Source organism: Nycticebus coucang, chromosome 1 (assembly GCF_027406575.1).
Source record: "Nycticebus coucang isolate mNycCou1 chromosome 1, mNycCou1.pri, whole genome shotgun sequence".
Lineage (NCBI taxonomy): Eukaryota > Metazoa > Chordata > Mammalia > Primates > Lorisidae > Nycticebus > Nycticebus coucang.
Window position 1 is genome coordinate 127,400,570 of NC_069780.1, and position 15,649 is coordinate 127,416,218.

Consider the following 15,649-nt stretch of genomic DNA (forward strand, 5'->3'; position numbering starts at 1 on the left):
GCTCCAGTGTACCAAAACTGGTCTCACTCTGTCCCTGAGGGTTAAGGCGGTAAGGCAGCTCAGTGTCCGCCTTTCGGCTGCTCAGTCACTACATTACTAGCTTCCGCCCCAGCCATGCTCTGCAACCCTGAGGGCGGAGCTTGCTGGGGCAGTTCTCTCACAGTGGCTCCCTGCGGCCCACAACTGAACACTATTAGCTCCATCTGGCTCAGCAGCTCAGTCTGGGGCCCTAGATAATGCCCAAAGTTCTCTGCACTCCTGCTCAAGCTCTCCCCAAGGCAGTTCAACTGAGTGCCAAGTCCAAACGCACCGAAACAGTTCACAGGTAAGGCCTTTCCGGTTTGCAGTCTCACTGTTGCTTGTACTTATGGCTGCCAGTGGGATTAGGTCGATCGAACACACGCAACCACTTGCCAGTTTTCCACGGTTTTTGTCCTCCTCTTGGGGTCCAGAAGTCCCTTGCTGACTCCCTGTATCCTCAAAGGGATGATTATAGGCAGATCCCACCAGCCAGAGATGCCTAGAGTCTTTTCTTCCCAGACTCACTGTGCCCTGTTGCAGGGAAGCTGTTACTCAGCTGCCATCTTGCTCCCAGACCGTCAGTGTGGTTATTGATGAATTAAAACTAATAGTTAAGTGTGAGAAATGAATTAGATAAGAATGCAGTTAACAGAGAAGGAAAGATGTTAAATGGAATTCTCTGTACCTTAGATATTCAGTTAATTCTTGATGTTCATGTTGCTTGAGATGTTACAGTCTAGATCACAAGGCTTGTTTTCTTAGTAGCCATATGTACTTCATGCCAATGCTTGTTTTTGTTTTTATTGTTTTAGCTGGCCGGAGCAGGGTTTGAACCCACCAGTGTCGTTGTATGTCGCCAGCGCCTGACCCACTGAGCTATAGTCACTGCCCCATGCCAATGCTTGTTTTTCAGCACTTCTAAAAAAATGGACATGTTGATGTGTCTGTATAATCTTTTTTTTTTTTATTAAATCATAACTGTATAGATATGATCATGGGGCATCGTACACTCGCTTCATAAACCATTTGACACATTTTTATTACAGTGGTTAACATAGCCTTTCTGGCGTTATCTCAGTTACTGTGCCAAAACATTTACATTCTGCATTTACCAAGTTTCGCAAATACCCCTGTAAGATGCACCAAGGGGTGATTCCATCGATCCCCCTCCCTCTACCCACCCTCCCCCCTTTCCCACTTCCCCCTATTGTTAAGTTGTAGCTGGGTTATAGCTTTCATGTGAGAGTCCCAAATTAGTTTCATAGTAGGGCTGTGTACATTGGGTACTTTTTCTTCCATTCTTGGGATACTTTACTAAGAAGAATATGTTCCAGCTCCATCCATGTAAACATGAAAGAGGTAAAGTCTCCATCTTTCTTTAAGGCTGCATAGTATTCCATGTTATACATATACCACAATTTATTAATCCATTCGTGGATCGATGGGCACTTGGGCTTTTTCCATGACTTAGCTATTATGAATTGGGCTGCAATAAACATTCTGGTACAAATATCTTTGTTATGTTGTGATTTTTGGTCTTCTGGGTATATGCCCAGCAGAGGAATTACAGGATTGAATGGCAGATCTATTTTTAGATCTCTGAGTATTCTCCATATATCTTTCCAAAAGGAATGTATTAATTTGCATTCCCACCAGCAGTGCAGAAGTGTTCCCTTTTCTCCGCATCCACGCCAACATCTCTGGTCTTGAGATTTTGTGATATAGGCTAGTCTCATTGGAGTTAGATGATATCTCAAAGTAGTTTTGATTTGCATTTCTCTGATGATTAAAGATGATGAGCATTTTTTCATATATCTGAAGGCCGTGTGCCTGTCTTCTTCAGAGAAGTTTCTCTTCAAATCCCTTGCCCAGCCTGCGATGGGATCCCTTGTTTTTTTCTTGCTGATGCGTTTGAGTTCTATGTGGATTCTGGTTATTAAACCTTTGTCAGAGATATACCCTGCAAATATCTTCTCCCATTCTGAGGGCTGTCTGCTTGCTCTGCTTACTGTGTTCTTAGCTGTGCAGAAGCTTTTTAGTTTGATCAAGTCCCAGTAGTGTATTTTTGAAGCTGCTTCAATTGCCCGGGGGGTTCTCCCCATGAAATACTCACCCAGACCAATTTCTTCAAGGGTTTTCCCTGCATTCTCCTCTAGTATTTTTATAGTTTCATGTTTTAAGTTTAAATCTTTAATCCAATGAGAGTCTATCTTAGTTAATGGTGAAAGGTGTGGGTCCAATTTCAGTCTTCTGCAGGTTGCCAGCTAGTTCACCCAGCACCATTTGTTAAATAGGGAATCTTTTCCCCACTGAATGTTTTTAATTGCATTGTCAAAAATCAAATAGCAGTAAGTAGCTGGATTCATCTCTTGGTTCTCTATTCTGTTCCAGATATCTACTTCTCTGTTTTTGTGCCAGTACCATGCTGTTTTGATCACTATCGATTTGTAGTAAAGTCTGAGGTCTGGTAGTGTGATTCCTCCTGTTTTGTTTTTATTTCTGAGTAATGTCTTGGCTATTCGAGGTTTTTTCTGATTCCATATAAAACGAAGTAATGTTTTTTCAAGATCTTTAAAATATGACAGTGGAGCTTTAATAGGGAGTGCGTTGAAATTATATATTCCTTTGGGTAGTATGGACATTTTGATAATGTTGATTCTTCCCAGCCATGAGCATGGTATGTTTTTCCATTTGTTAACATTTTCAGCTATTTCTTTTCTTAGAGTTTCATAGTTCTCTTTATAGAGATCTTTCACGTCTTTTGTTAGGTAAATTCCCAAATATTTCATCTTCTTTGGCACTACTGTGAATGGGATAGAGTCCTTAACTGCTTTTTCAATTTGACTGTTGTTGGTGTATATAAAGGCTACCGATTTATGAATGTTGATTTTGTAACCTGAGATGCTGCTGTATTCCTTGATCACTTCTAGGAGTTTTGTAGTAGAGGCCCTAGTGTTTTCCAGATACACAATCATATCATCTGCGAAGAGCGAGAGTTTGATTTCTTCTGACCCTATATGGATACCCTTGATCGCCTTTTCTTCCCTAATTGCAGTGGCTAAAACTTCCATTACAATGTTGAAAAGCAATGGAGACAATGGGCAGCCTTGTCTGGTTCCTGATCTGAGTGGAAATGATTCCAGTTTAACTCCATTCAATATGATATTGGCTGTGGGTTTGCTGTAGATAGCCTCTATCAGTTTAAGAAAAGTCCCTTCTAGACCAATTTTCTTGAGTGTTCTGATCATGAAGGATGCTGGATATTATCAAAAGCTTTTTCTGCATCAATTGAGAGAATCATATGGTCTTTGTTTTTTAATTTGTTTATGTGCTGAATTACATTTATAGATTTACGTATATTGAACCAGCCTTGAGACCCTAGGATAAAACCAACTTGGTCATGATGTATAATTTGTTTGATGTGTTGCTGGATTCTGTTTGTTAGGATCTTGTTGAATATTTTTGCATCTATATTCATTAGTGATATTGGTCTATAATTTTCTTTTCTTGTTGGGTCTTTTCCTGGTTTGGGGATCAGGGTGATGTTTGCTTCATAGAACGTGTTGGGTAGTCTTCCTTCTTTTTCTACATTTTGGAACAGGTTGAGTAATATAGGTACTAATTCCTCTTTAAAGGTTTGGTAGAATTCTGACATGAAACCATCTGGTCCCGGGCTTTTCTTTTTAGGGAGGTTTTGTATAGTTGATGCTGTTTCTGAACTTGATATGGGTCTGTTCAACATTTCCACTTGATTCTGGTTAAGTCTTGGAAGGTGGCTTGCTTCCAAGTATCGGTCTATTTCCTTCAGATTTTCATATTTCTGAGAATAAAGTTTCTTGTAATATTCATTAAGGATTTTTTGGATTTCTGATGAGTCTGTGGTTATTTCGTCTTTGTTGTTTCTGATTGATGATATTAGAGATTTTACTCTTTTTTTCCTGATTAGGTTGGCCAGAGGTTTATCTATTTTATTGACCTTTTCAAAAAACCAGCTTTTTCATTTATTGATCTGTTGTATTATTCTTTTGTTTTCAATTTCATTTAATTCTGCTCTAATTTTGGTTATTTCTTTTCTTCTACTGGGTTTGGGGTTGGAATGTTCTTCCTTTTCCAGTTGCGTGAGATGTCCCATTAAGTTGTTAACTTCCTCTCTTTCCGTTCTCTTGAGGAACGCTTGCAGTGCTATAAATTTCCCTCTTAGAACTGCCTTTGCAGTGTCCCAGAGGTTCTAATAGTTTGTGTCTTCATTGTCGTTTTGTTCCAAAAAATTGGTGATTTCTTTCTTAATCTCATCTCTGACCCAGCTGTCATTCAGCATAAGGTTATTTAACTTCCATGTTTTTGTATGGGTATGCAGATTCCTGTTGTTACTCAATTCAAGTTTTATTCCATGATGGTCCGAGAAGATGTGTGGAATAATTTCTATTCCTTTAAATTTACTGAGGTTAGACTTGTGACCTAAAATGTGGTCAATTTTGGAGTAAGTTCCGTGGGCTGATGAGAAGTATGTGTATTCAGTTTTGTTGGGATGAAATGTTCTGTAGATGTCTGCTAAATCTAAATATTGGATGGTTAGGTTTAAATCTAAGATTTCTTTGCTCAGCTTCTTTCTGGAGGATCGATCCAACACTGCCAAGGGAGTGTTGAAATCTCCAACGATTATGGAGCTGGAGGAAATCAAGTTACTCATGTCTGTTAGAGTTTCTCTTATAAATTGAGGTGCATTCTGGTTGGGTGCATAGATATTAATAATTGAGATCTCATCATATTGAGTATTACCCTTAACAAATATGAAGTGACCATTCTTGTCCTTCCTTACTTTTGATGGTTTAAAGCCTACTGTATCTGCAAATAAAATTGCAACACCTGCTTTTTTCTGATTACCATTTGCCTGAAATATGGATGACCATCTTTTCACCCTGAGTCTGTATTTGTCTTTTAAGTTGAGATGTGACTCTTGTATGCAACAAATATCTGGCTTGAGTTTTTGTATCCAGTCAGCTCATGTATGCCTCTTTAGAGGACAGTTTAAGCCATTCACATTGATGGAGAGTATTGATAAGTCTGGTGGAATTTTGGGTATCGAGTTTTTCAAAGGTCCAGTGGACATTTTTAATCCTTTCGCCAGTGTGGAAGTTGGAGTTTGATCCGAAGTTTCTGAGTGAGTTTACTTTTGTGGTATAGGATTGGGTTGGTCATTGTGGAGGATAGGTCTGAGAACATCCTGAAGAGCTGGTTTACTTATGGCAAATTTTTTCAACATATGAATGTCATTGAAGTATTTAATTTCTCCATCATAGATGAAACTCAGTTTAGCTGGATATAAGATCCTGGGTTGAAAGTTTTTTTGCTTTAGGTGATTAAAAGTTGATGATCAGCCTCTTCTTGCTTGAAAAGTTTCAGCAGAGAGATCTGCAGTTATTCTAATATTCTTACCTTTGTACGTTATAGTTTTCTTTCGCCAGGCTGCTTTGAGAATCTTCTCTTTCATGTTAACTTTAGTGAAGCTAATTATGATATGTCTGGGGGATGTCTTATTGGGGTTGAATTGTGCTGGGGTTCTGAAGCTGTCTGCTATCTGAATTTCAGATTCTCTAGGCATGTCTGGAAAATTTTCTTTCATAATTTCATGCAGAATGGCCTCTGTGCCCTCGGAGGCGACTTCATCGTTCTCAGAAATTCCTATAATCCTTATGTTGCTTTTTTTCTAATTATCTGAGAGTTCTCTGAGTGAGTGATCCGTTTTTGCTCTCCATTTCTCTTCCTCTTTGAGAGATTGGGAGCGTTCGAAGACTTTATCTTCAATGTCAGAAATCCTTTCTTCTGCTTGCTCCATTCTGTTACTGAGGGATTCTACTGTATTTTTCATATCTTTGAGGGCTGTAAGTTCTTGCTTCAGTGTGTCTAAGTCTTTGGTGGTTTTGTCTTTAAATTCGTTAAATTCTTGAGACAATTTTTGAATTTCTCCTCGAATTCCTAATTCCATTTTATTAATCTTGTCTGCAATCCAAATTCTGAATTCGATTTCTGACATCTCAGCCAGTTGTTTATGAATGGGATCTTCAATCACATCTGCCGTATCTTTTCTTGGGGGGGTTGATGTATTCTGGTTATTCATGTTACCAGAGTTTTTCCACTGATTCCGCCTCATGGTTATTTTACTCCCTTTGGTTTTTCCCCTGGGGTTTTATCGAGGGCCCGTACAGTGTTGTGGCCTGAGAAACTGGGGCCCTGTCTGGTGTGGTGGAGCAAAGTGGTTCTGTCTTGCTTTCAGCTGGTTTCTGTTTGATCCTATTGCAACTTCTACTCTGGCTTGAAGTCTCAGCTTTTGTTTGCATCCTTGTGATCACAGCTTGCCTCAGCGGTGTTGATGTGTGTTCTTCAAACTTCTCTCTTGGTGAGGCTCAAGTCCACCAGGATACTTACTAAATTCCTGTCCCTTAAGTCTCCTTCTGGACGGGAGCCTCTGTTGAAAGCTGGCTTCAGTCCGCCATCTTGTCTCCCTCCGTCGTGTCTGTATAATCTTTTCCCCTTATTTATGTGCGTGTTTCTTTAGCTGCATCAATTTGCTTTCATTTACCACTTGGTACATGAGACTTTTCAGAAGAGGGGTCATCAATCTGTTGACTTGCCCTAACAGATGCTATTAAGAGATATTCAAAGATTATGATAAATATTGGAATAATGATTTATTTTTATTATTCAGAAAATATAGTATTTACTGTGTGTTGAAAACTTCTAAGTAAATGTTTCAAATGCTGATTAATTTTATCTTCTTAGCAACCCTGAGATAGGTATAATCTTTGTTCTCATTTAATATAGAGGAAGCTGAGGAACCTATAGATTGTTACTTAGTGTGATAGCAGGAGACTTGGGACTTGCACCCCAGTTATGTATCTGTAGAGTCAGTGTCCTGACCACGGTACCACCTTGTCTACCCTTTCTCTCGCTGTACCAGAGAGTATCAGCCACTGTCTGAGGTCGTGGTCCCTCTTTTGTCTTCAGGCATTGGTTGTTGGAATAGCCCTTCAGCCCATCTGGTTCAGGGCACTTACTGTGATATCCCAAATTATATTGGTATAGTTTCCTCTTCTGAATTTCTACCACATACCAATTTATCACTCAAGTTATCGTAGTGCCTATTGGCACCAACAGTTGTATTCTCTTTATACTTTATTTTTTCATTATAGCAGGAGGGAAGACAAAATGGGTACATTACAGCACTGATTTAGTTTAAGGTTAGTGTTTACACTTACTATAGAATGCAGAACTCCATCTCATTTCTGTTGCTCAAGCTAACTATGTTTTTCTTTTGTGTGTTGAGCATTTTCATAACTTGTTACATAATTAATTGCTCTCACCTCTTCTATCATGTCCCCTCATGTTACACACATCACAGGATGGATGGAAAATAACAAGATTCAAGATAAGAATCTACATGCTGAAGGAAGAATTCAGCTTTCAAATTATCCCAAAAATGTTTTCAGTATTTTAGGCATCACATTTTGAATTGTTTTGTAGAGACTAAATATACAGACAATGCCTAAACCATATGAGGTCCAACAATTAATTCACAAACTTGCCACTGTGTGCTTATGTTGTCAGCACTGTGCAAATAGTAAAGTTTCATAATCAGTGTCTCCCAATCACTGCAGTGTGGACGTGTGCCTGTGCCTTGCTCAGTGGCATTCATTATTGTTGCATGTTTTTGTGTGTCATCGCGAGAATGTCAGGGCTTGAATTAGAGCAACAAACAAACATTAGATTTCTGGTTAAACTTGGCAAGAGTGGAAGTGACATCAGGGACATGTTAGTCCAAGTTTATGGAGAAAATGCCATGAAGAAAACAGAAGTGTATAAATGGATTAAATGTATTTCTGAGGAGGGTGAAACTATCACAGATGAAGAGAGGTCAGGCAGGCCAGTAACAAGCAGAACTGATGAAAACATTGCAAAAATTCATTGAATTGTGCATCAAAATCGTCAGCTGAATGAGATACATAGGAAAATCTTAACTGAAAATCTTGGTGTTAGAAAGATGTGTGCAAAACTGGTCCCTAAAGTCCAGAACTCTTAACCCACAATCTCAAAGCAACCAGTCCAGGAAGCCAACCACAACCCTTGTAACAATCAGTCCAGAATGGTCAGGACCTGGTCAGTGACTGCTGGTTTCCCTATGTTTTGCCCCTGCATCCTATTCAGGACCAACTGCATACAGCCAAATATGCTTCCCAAACTAATCCCATACAACACCCCACTTCTAGTTAACATGCCTCCAACCCTGTGCCAGCAACCCCAGAGCATACCTGAAGCCTCCCCTTTCTTCTATAATAAAACTTTCCCATGCCTCTATCTGCCTTTGAGTCTGCCAAATGCGAGTGATAGTGACTGACTCCCTTGATACAGCAAACTCTGAATAAATAAATAGCCTCTGTTAGTCTTCATTTGTGTAGTCTTTGTGCCCTTTGAAGGGAAAAAGTCTTTTCTTGCTCCACTTGCGAGATAACAGTTTATTACATTAGTGCCTCACTTACTAATGGTGTCCCTAAGGGATTTGTTAAAGGGTTGACTATATTTAACATCTAAATAATCATAAGGCTGTCTAGATGTGCATGTAAATTGTCTAACAAATTTTAGTTTTATCGTTGCCTAAAAATATTTTTGTCTATTTGCTACTTGTAATTGGATGTGCTTGCTCTTCTTAGTATTATTTAAAAATCAGAGAAACAAGATATTTAAGGAGAGTTTTATTGTAAAGATAGGTAAGACCTAAACTTTAACATTTTTTCCAAGTCTACAAAAACTCTCAGAGTAGAGACTTCTTTGTGTCTGTCACACCAGCAGACAGATTATTTATAAATTGGAAAAGGGAAAGTTCACTTCCTGCTAAACTGAGGCAGAGGTGGTGGCACCTTAATGTCTTGGCCTTTCTCCAACTTCTTCTCACAATCCACCAGGTAATTGACTCCATCGATGACTATCTGAACAAGCTCCACCTTTGATAGGGAAAAAGATGAATGATTAATTTGAAGAAGACACTTGCAGGGCACTGATGAGCAGGACCAACACTGGCTAAATGAGAACTTGCCACTTCAATGGACTTAAGAACAGGTTCTTCCTTCTCACCATTTCCCTAAGCAGTTGTGAAAGGAGGTGTCTTGCAGTCCTCCTCAGAGATGGAAGACAGAGCTGTCACAAGGGTTTCTCTCTAGCTTTCCTTAAGATGGGGTTACTGTCTTACATGTAAAACTTTTTTATATTTGAAAAACAGTAGTTTGCATCTCAGACACTCTTCCCCATCAGTCTGTGCTATAAGATATCAGCATTTGTCTAAAAGTAAGACACCAGAATGACACCCTTGTACTATTTGGCTGTATCTGATTTCTGACCTGCCACTTAGCTATCTATCTGTGTACGTCATATCACAGAAAACACTGTAGTGTGTTTTGTAGTAAATACCATCATTTGCACAGTGGGTGGCTTTCTGAAAAACTGTTTCAAGTCAAATATTTGGTTTAACAATCACATTTGCACTGTGCCAGGCAAGTTTATTAATTAAAGGAAACTTTACAAATTATATTAAGATAAACTTTCTCTGGAAACAGTGCTCACATCTGTAATCCTAGCACTCTGTGAGGCTTGAAGTGGGAGGATTCCTTGAACTCAGGAGTTCAAGACTAGCCTGTCTCTACTAAAAATAGAAAAACTAGCCGAGCATTGTGGCAAGTGTCTATAGTCCTGGGTACTTGAGTTTCAGGCAGGAGGATTGCTTGAGCCAGAAGTTTGAGGTTGCTGTGAGCTATGAGTATGCCATTGCACTCTACTTGGGATGACAGAATGAGACTATCCCCCCCCCAAAAAAAAAAATTCTGAAATTCTTTTTTTAAAACTATGTTAGAGAGTTTTGGTTTCCAGGTATTGGTTTTTCTTAAACTAGAACACATCTGTGCTCTTCCCCCCCCCGCCCCCCCCGGGATCACCTTGCAAACAGATTACTTGCGCTGCTGCCACAGAGACCCAAACTAAGACAGTAAGCACTAGTTAATTCCAGACAGTCCCAAAATACATGATATAACTCAAGAATGAGCAAGAAATATAGAAGGAATCATTGTGTATTAAACTTTAGGCATGATAGAATCTAGTTTCCTGCCCGTCTATTTTTGTGCATGTGGAAACTGAATCAGAAAGCCAGCCACTACTAATTACAGAAAAACATGCTTTCTACCAGTCCAATTGATCCATCCCAGTGTTGGTGAGAGTGTGGTGCAATGGGTCTCATTCATTGCCAGTAGGACTTGGTAGAAATCTGGTAGAAAATTTGGTCATAAATAGCACCCCCTGATTATTAACATAGGATTCCTTTCCTGGAAATATATTTCAATTGAGTAAGTCAGAGTTGTAATTAAAGTTATACAGAAGGGACAGCAGCACAAGATGGCAGCCACCACGGGCTCAGACAATTTATGAAAACCAAATATACAGCCTTAAAATAGAATGTGGACCTAAATAACCAGAAGCACTCCCCTTTGTAAGATTTGTAACAAAAATTAATATGGGGCAGTGCCTGTGGCTCAAAGGAGTGGGGCGAGAGCCCCATATGCCGGAGGTGGCGGGTTCAAACCCAGCCCCGGCCAAAAACTGCAAATAAATAAATAAAAAGTAAGAAGACAAGATGGCCAACTGAGAGCAGTTTCCGAGGGAGGCTCCTGTCCAAAAGGAAAAATAACGTCCAGAAACAGCCCCAATAAGCTGAAGACTGGGAGCCCAGCTGAGAGAGAGATGATAACTGCAGGTCACCTCTGCTAAAGCAAGCTGCAACTCCAAGAAACCAAGCTTCAGGTACAAAATTCATCTGAAAGGAGGATTGTCCGTCCCCTCCCTCAAGAAAGCTGTGGTTTTTCTTTGTTTTTTTCTATCTCCTTTCTTTTCTCTCATTGTTTGCTCCTGTGGGTTTTCTGCAGACAAGCAGCAAACTGTGAACCTCTTGCCTCACCCCATGGTTGAGTGCTGTGGGAAGTGGGGACTACTTCCTCAGAGGCATCTTGCCATGACTCTGAACACTCTCTTGCTAGGCAGAAATATCAAATGAAGATCTTCCCTGCCATTCTGAACTTCCAGTATGCCCTTCCCCTCTTACCTGATGAACCAGAAAACTAACCCCTGCTGAGACTGTGGGAGGAGGTTCTTCAGCAGTGCCCCCCCCCCGTCTGCCAGACCAAGCACCCCACCCCACCAGCAAGAGACTCCGGGGGCCGCACCGAGGCTCCAGCCCCACCAGGATCTACACCGGCAGCATTGCGGCCTCGCAACCCGCCCGGACCTCCATACGAGTGGCACCGTGACCTGTGCCTCGCACCCGCCCGGACCCCCATATGCCCACCCTGGCCAGGCATGCCCTGGCCAGGGACTCGACCGCGGCCGAGCGGCACCGAGCCCCATGCCCCACGCCCACCGGGCCTCCGCACTACCTGACCAGGATCTCCAGGAGCTGTGCAACCCTGCATCCTCCCTCCTGTACCCTCCCTGCCTCCACACCAGCCCGCTTGTCTGGACAGGGCCTCTGGTAGCTGTGCGCCCTCCAGAGACGTCCCAGCCTCTGCACGGAGCCCTTCTCCTGGCCAGACACTGCTGAAGCCTTGGCCTCTCTGTGCCAAACTCACCAGGCGCCAGGCACTCCCAGAACCATGTGCACCACCCCCCGCCCTGTTACTGGATCCGGGTGTGTCACACTCCGGAGCTGCTCCCACAACCAGAACTCCCTGGCTGGGGCAGCCCCAGAGGAGCTACACAGGGTCATTCCCTACAAAGATCCAGCAACAATAGAGTGATCCCGCTGGGGTCTAATCTTGGAGAGACACCTCCCAACTCTGAGGATGGCCAGAGGCAACTGGGAAAATCATGAGGCGAAATCAACAGAAAAACTCTGGCAATAGGAATAATCAGAGTAGATCAACTCCCCCAAGGAACTAATAAGGCAGACATAGCACAAGATCCCATGCACAAACAAATAGCTGAGATGTCAGAAATCAAATTCAGAATCTGGATAGAAAATAAGATCAAATTAGAATTTTAACCAGTAACCCAAAAGATGTCTCAAGAATTCAGCGAATTCAAAGACCAAATGACCAAAGATTTTGACGCATTGAGACAAGAAGTTGCAGCCCTTAAAGATCTGAGAAACAGTAGAATCCCTCAGTAACGGCATGGAGCAAGCAGAAGAAAGGATTTCTGACATTGAAGACAAAGCTTTTGAATGCTCCCAAACTCTTAAGGAGGAACAGAAATGGAGGGCAAAAACAGATCACTCTCTCAGAGAGCTCTGGGATAATTTGAAGAAAACCAATATTCGTCTTATAGGGATTCCCGAAAGCGACGAAATGGCTTCAGAATGCACAAACTCTCTTCTTCATGAGATTATGAAGGAGAACTTTCCAGACACGCCAAGAGATTCTGAAATTCAGATAGCAGACAGTTGCAGAACTCCAGCACGACTCAACCCAAATAAGACATCTCCCAGACACATCATAATCAATTTCACTAAAGTTAATATGAAGGAGAAAATTCTGAAAGCCAAACGAAAGAAAACCATAACCTATAAGGGGAAGAATATTAGAATAACTGCAGATCTCTGCTGAAACCTTCCAAGCTAGAAGAGGATGGTCATTGACTTTTAATCTCCTAAAACAAAATAACTTTCAGGATCCTGTATCCAGCTAAACTGAATTTCACTTACAACAGAGAAATTAAATACTTCAATGACATTCACATGTTGAAGAAATTTGCCATAACTAAACCAGCTCTCCAGGATATTCTCAGACCTATCCTCTATAAACACCAGCATAATCCTCCACCACAAAAGTAAACTCACCCAGAAACTTTTGATCCAACTTCCACAGTTGCAAAAGGATTAAAAATGTCCACCAGACTCTCGAAAGGCTTATCAGTATTCTCAATTAATGTGAATGGTTTAAACTGTCCTCTAAAGAGGCACAAGTTGTCTGACTGGATACAAAAACTCAAGCTAGATATCTATTGCATACAAAATCGCATCTTACATTAAAAGACTCAAGGTGAAGGGATGGTCATCTGTACTCCAGGCAAATGGAAAGCAGAAAAAAGGCGTTGCAATCGTATTCGCAGATGCAATAGGCTTTAAACCAACCAAAATAATGAAGGATAAGGATGGACACTTCAAATTTGTTAAAGGTAATACTCAATATGATGAGATTTCAATTATTAATATTTATGCACCCAACGAGAATGCACCTCAATTTATAAGAGAAACTCTAACACATGAGCAACATGATTTCCTCTAGCTCTATAGTAGTTGAAGATTTTAACACCCCTTTAGCAGTGCTGGATAGATCCTCCAAAAAGAAGCTAAGCAAGAAAATTTTAGATTTAAACTTAACCATTCAACGTCTGGACTTAATGACATCTGCAGAACATGCATCCCAACACAAAACTGAATACACATTCTTATCAGCCCATGGAACATACTCAAAAATCGACCACATCCTAGGCCACAAATCTAATCTCAGCAAATTTAAAAAAATAGAAATTATTCCTTGCATCTTCTCAGACCATCATGAAATCAAAGTTGAACTCAATACCAACAGGAATCTCCATACCCACACAAAAACATGGAAGCTAAATAACCTTATGCTGAAGGATAGATGGGTTATAGATGAGATTAAGAAGGAAATCACCAAATTTTTGGAACAAAACAATAATCAAGACACAAATTATCAGAACCTCTGGGATACTGCAAAGGCAGTCCAAAGAGTGAAATTTATAGCACTGCAAACCTTTCTCAGGAAAATGGAAAGGGAGGAAGTTAATAACTTACTGGGACATCTCAAGCAACTGGAGAAGGAAGAACATTCCAATCTCAAACCCAGCAGAAGAAAAGGAATAACCAAAATCAGAGCAGAATTAAAGGAAATTGAAAAGTAAAGAATTATACAAGAGATCAATAAATCCAAAAGTTGGTTTTTTGAAAAGATCAATAAAATAGATAAACCTTTGGCCAACCCAACCAGGAAAAAAAGAGTAAAATCTCTAATTTGATCAATCAGAAATGGTAAAGATGAAACAACAACAGATCCCTCAGAAATTCAAAAAATCCTTTAGAAATACTACAAGAAACTTTACTCTCAGAAATATGAAAATCTGAAGGAAATTGACCAATACTTGTAAGCACGCCACCTACCAAGACTTAGCCAGAACGAAGTGGAAATATTGAACAGGCCTATATCAAGTTCCAAAACAGCACAAACCACACAAAATCTCCCTAAAAACAAAACCCAGGACCAGATAGCTTCACATCAGAATTCTACCAAACCTTTAAAGAAGAACTAGTGCCTATAATACTAAACCTCTTCCAAAATATAGAAAAAGAAGGAATACTACCCAACACATTCTATGAACCAAACATCACCTTGATCCCTAAACCAGGGAAAGACTCAACAAGAAAAGAAAATTATAGACCAATATCACTCATGAATATTGATGCAAAAATATTCAATAAGATGCTATCAAACAGAATCCAACAACACATCAAAAAAATTATACACCACGACCAATTGGGATTTATCCCAGGGTCTCAAGGCTGGTTCAATATACATAAATCTATAAATGTAATTCAGCACATAAACAAACTAAAAAATAAAGGCCATATGATTCTTTCAATTGATGCAGAAAAAGCTTTTGATAATATCCAGCATCCCTTCATGATCAGAACACTTAAGAAAATTGGTATAGAAAGGACATTTCTTAAACTAATAGAGGCCATCTACGGCAAACCCATAGGCAATATCGTATTGAATGGAGTCAAATTGAAATCATTTCCACTTAGATCAGGAACCAGGCAAGGTTGCCCCTTGTCTCCATTGCTCTTTAACATTGTAATGGAAGTTTTAGCCACTGCAATTAGGGAAGAAAAGGCTATCAAGGGTATCCACATGGGGTCAGAAGAGATCAAACTTTCACTCTTTGCAGATGATATGATCAGATACCTGGAAAACATTAGGGATTCTACTACAAAACTTTTAGAAGTGATCAAGGAATACAGCAATGTCTCAGGCTACGAAATCAACAGCCATAAATCTGTAGCCTTTATATATACCAACAATAGCCAAGCCAAAAAAAACAGTCAAGGACTCTATTCCTTTCACAGTAGTGCCAAAGAAGATGAAATGTTTGGGAGTATACCTAACAAAGGACGTGAAAGATCTCTATAAAGAGAACTATGAAACTCTAAGAAAAGAAATAGCTGAAGATGTTAACAAATGGAAAAACATACCATGCTCATGGCTGGGAAGAATCAACATTGTTAAAATATCTATACTACCCAAAACAATATGTAATTTTAATGCAATTCCTATTAAAGCTCCATTGTCATATTTTAAAGATCTAGAAAAAATAATTCTTCATTTTATATGGAATCAGAAAAAACCTTGAATAGCCAAGACATTACTCAGCAATAAAAACAAAGCAGGAGGAATCACGCTACCAGACCTGAGACTATACTATAAATTGATAGTGATCAAAACAGTATGGTATTGGCACAAAAACAGAGAAGTAGATGTCTGGAACAGAATAGAGAACCAAGAGGTGAATCCAGCTA

The 15,649-nt window shown here is 40.0% G+C and overlaps 1 protein-coding gene across 4 annotated transcripts in view; it reads right to left on the reverse strand.

Annotated features, from left to right (window-relative positions):
• Positions 1-8,756: 8,756 nt before the first annotated feature.
• The window catches only part of CKMT2 (creatine kinase, mitochondrial 2), a 118,000-nt gene continuing 111,107 nt past the window's right edge, over positions 8,757-15,649 (reverse strand). For all 4 annotated transcript variants that reach the window (XM_053587404.1, XM_053587396.1, XM_053587413.1 and 1 more), the window contains exon 10: positions 8,757-9,017. In XM_053587404.1, coding sequence (XP_053443379.1) covers positions 8,898-9,017 — 120 coding nt within the window. In that variant the 3' untranslated portion in view covers positions 8,757-8,897. The remainder of the gene's footprint in view (positions 9,018-15,649) is intronic.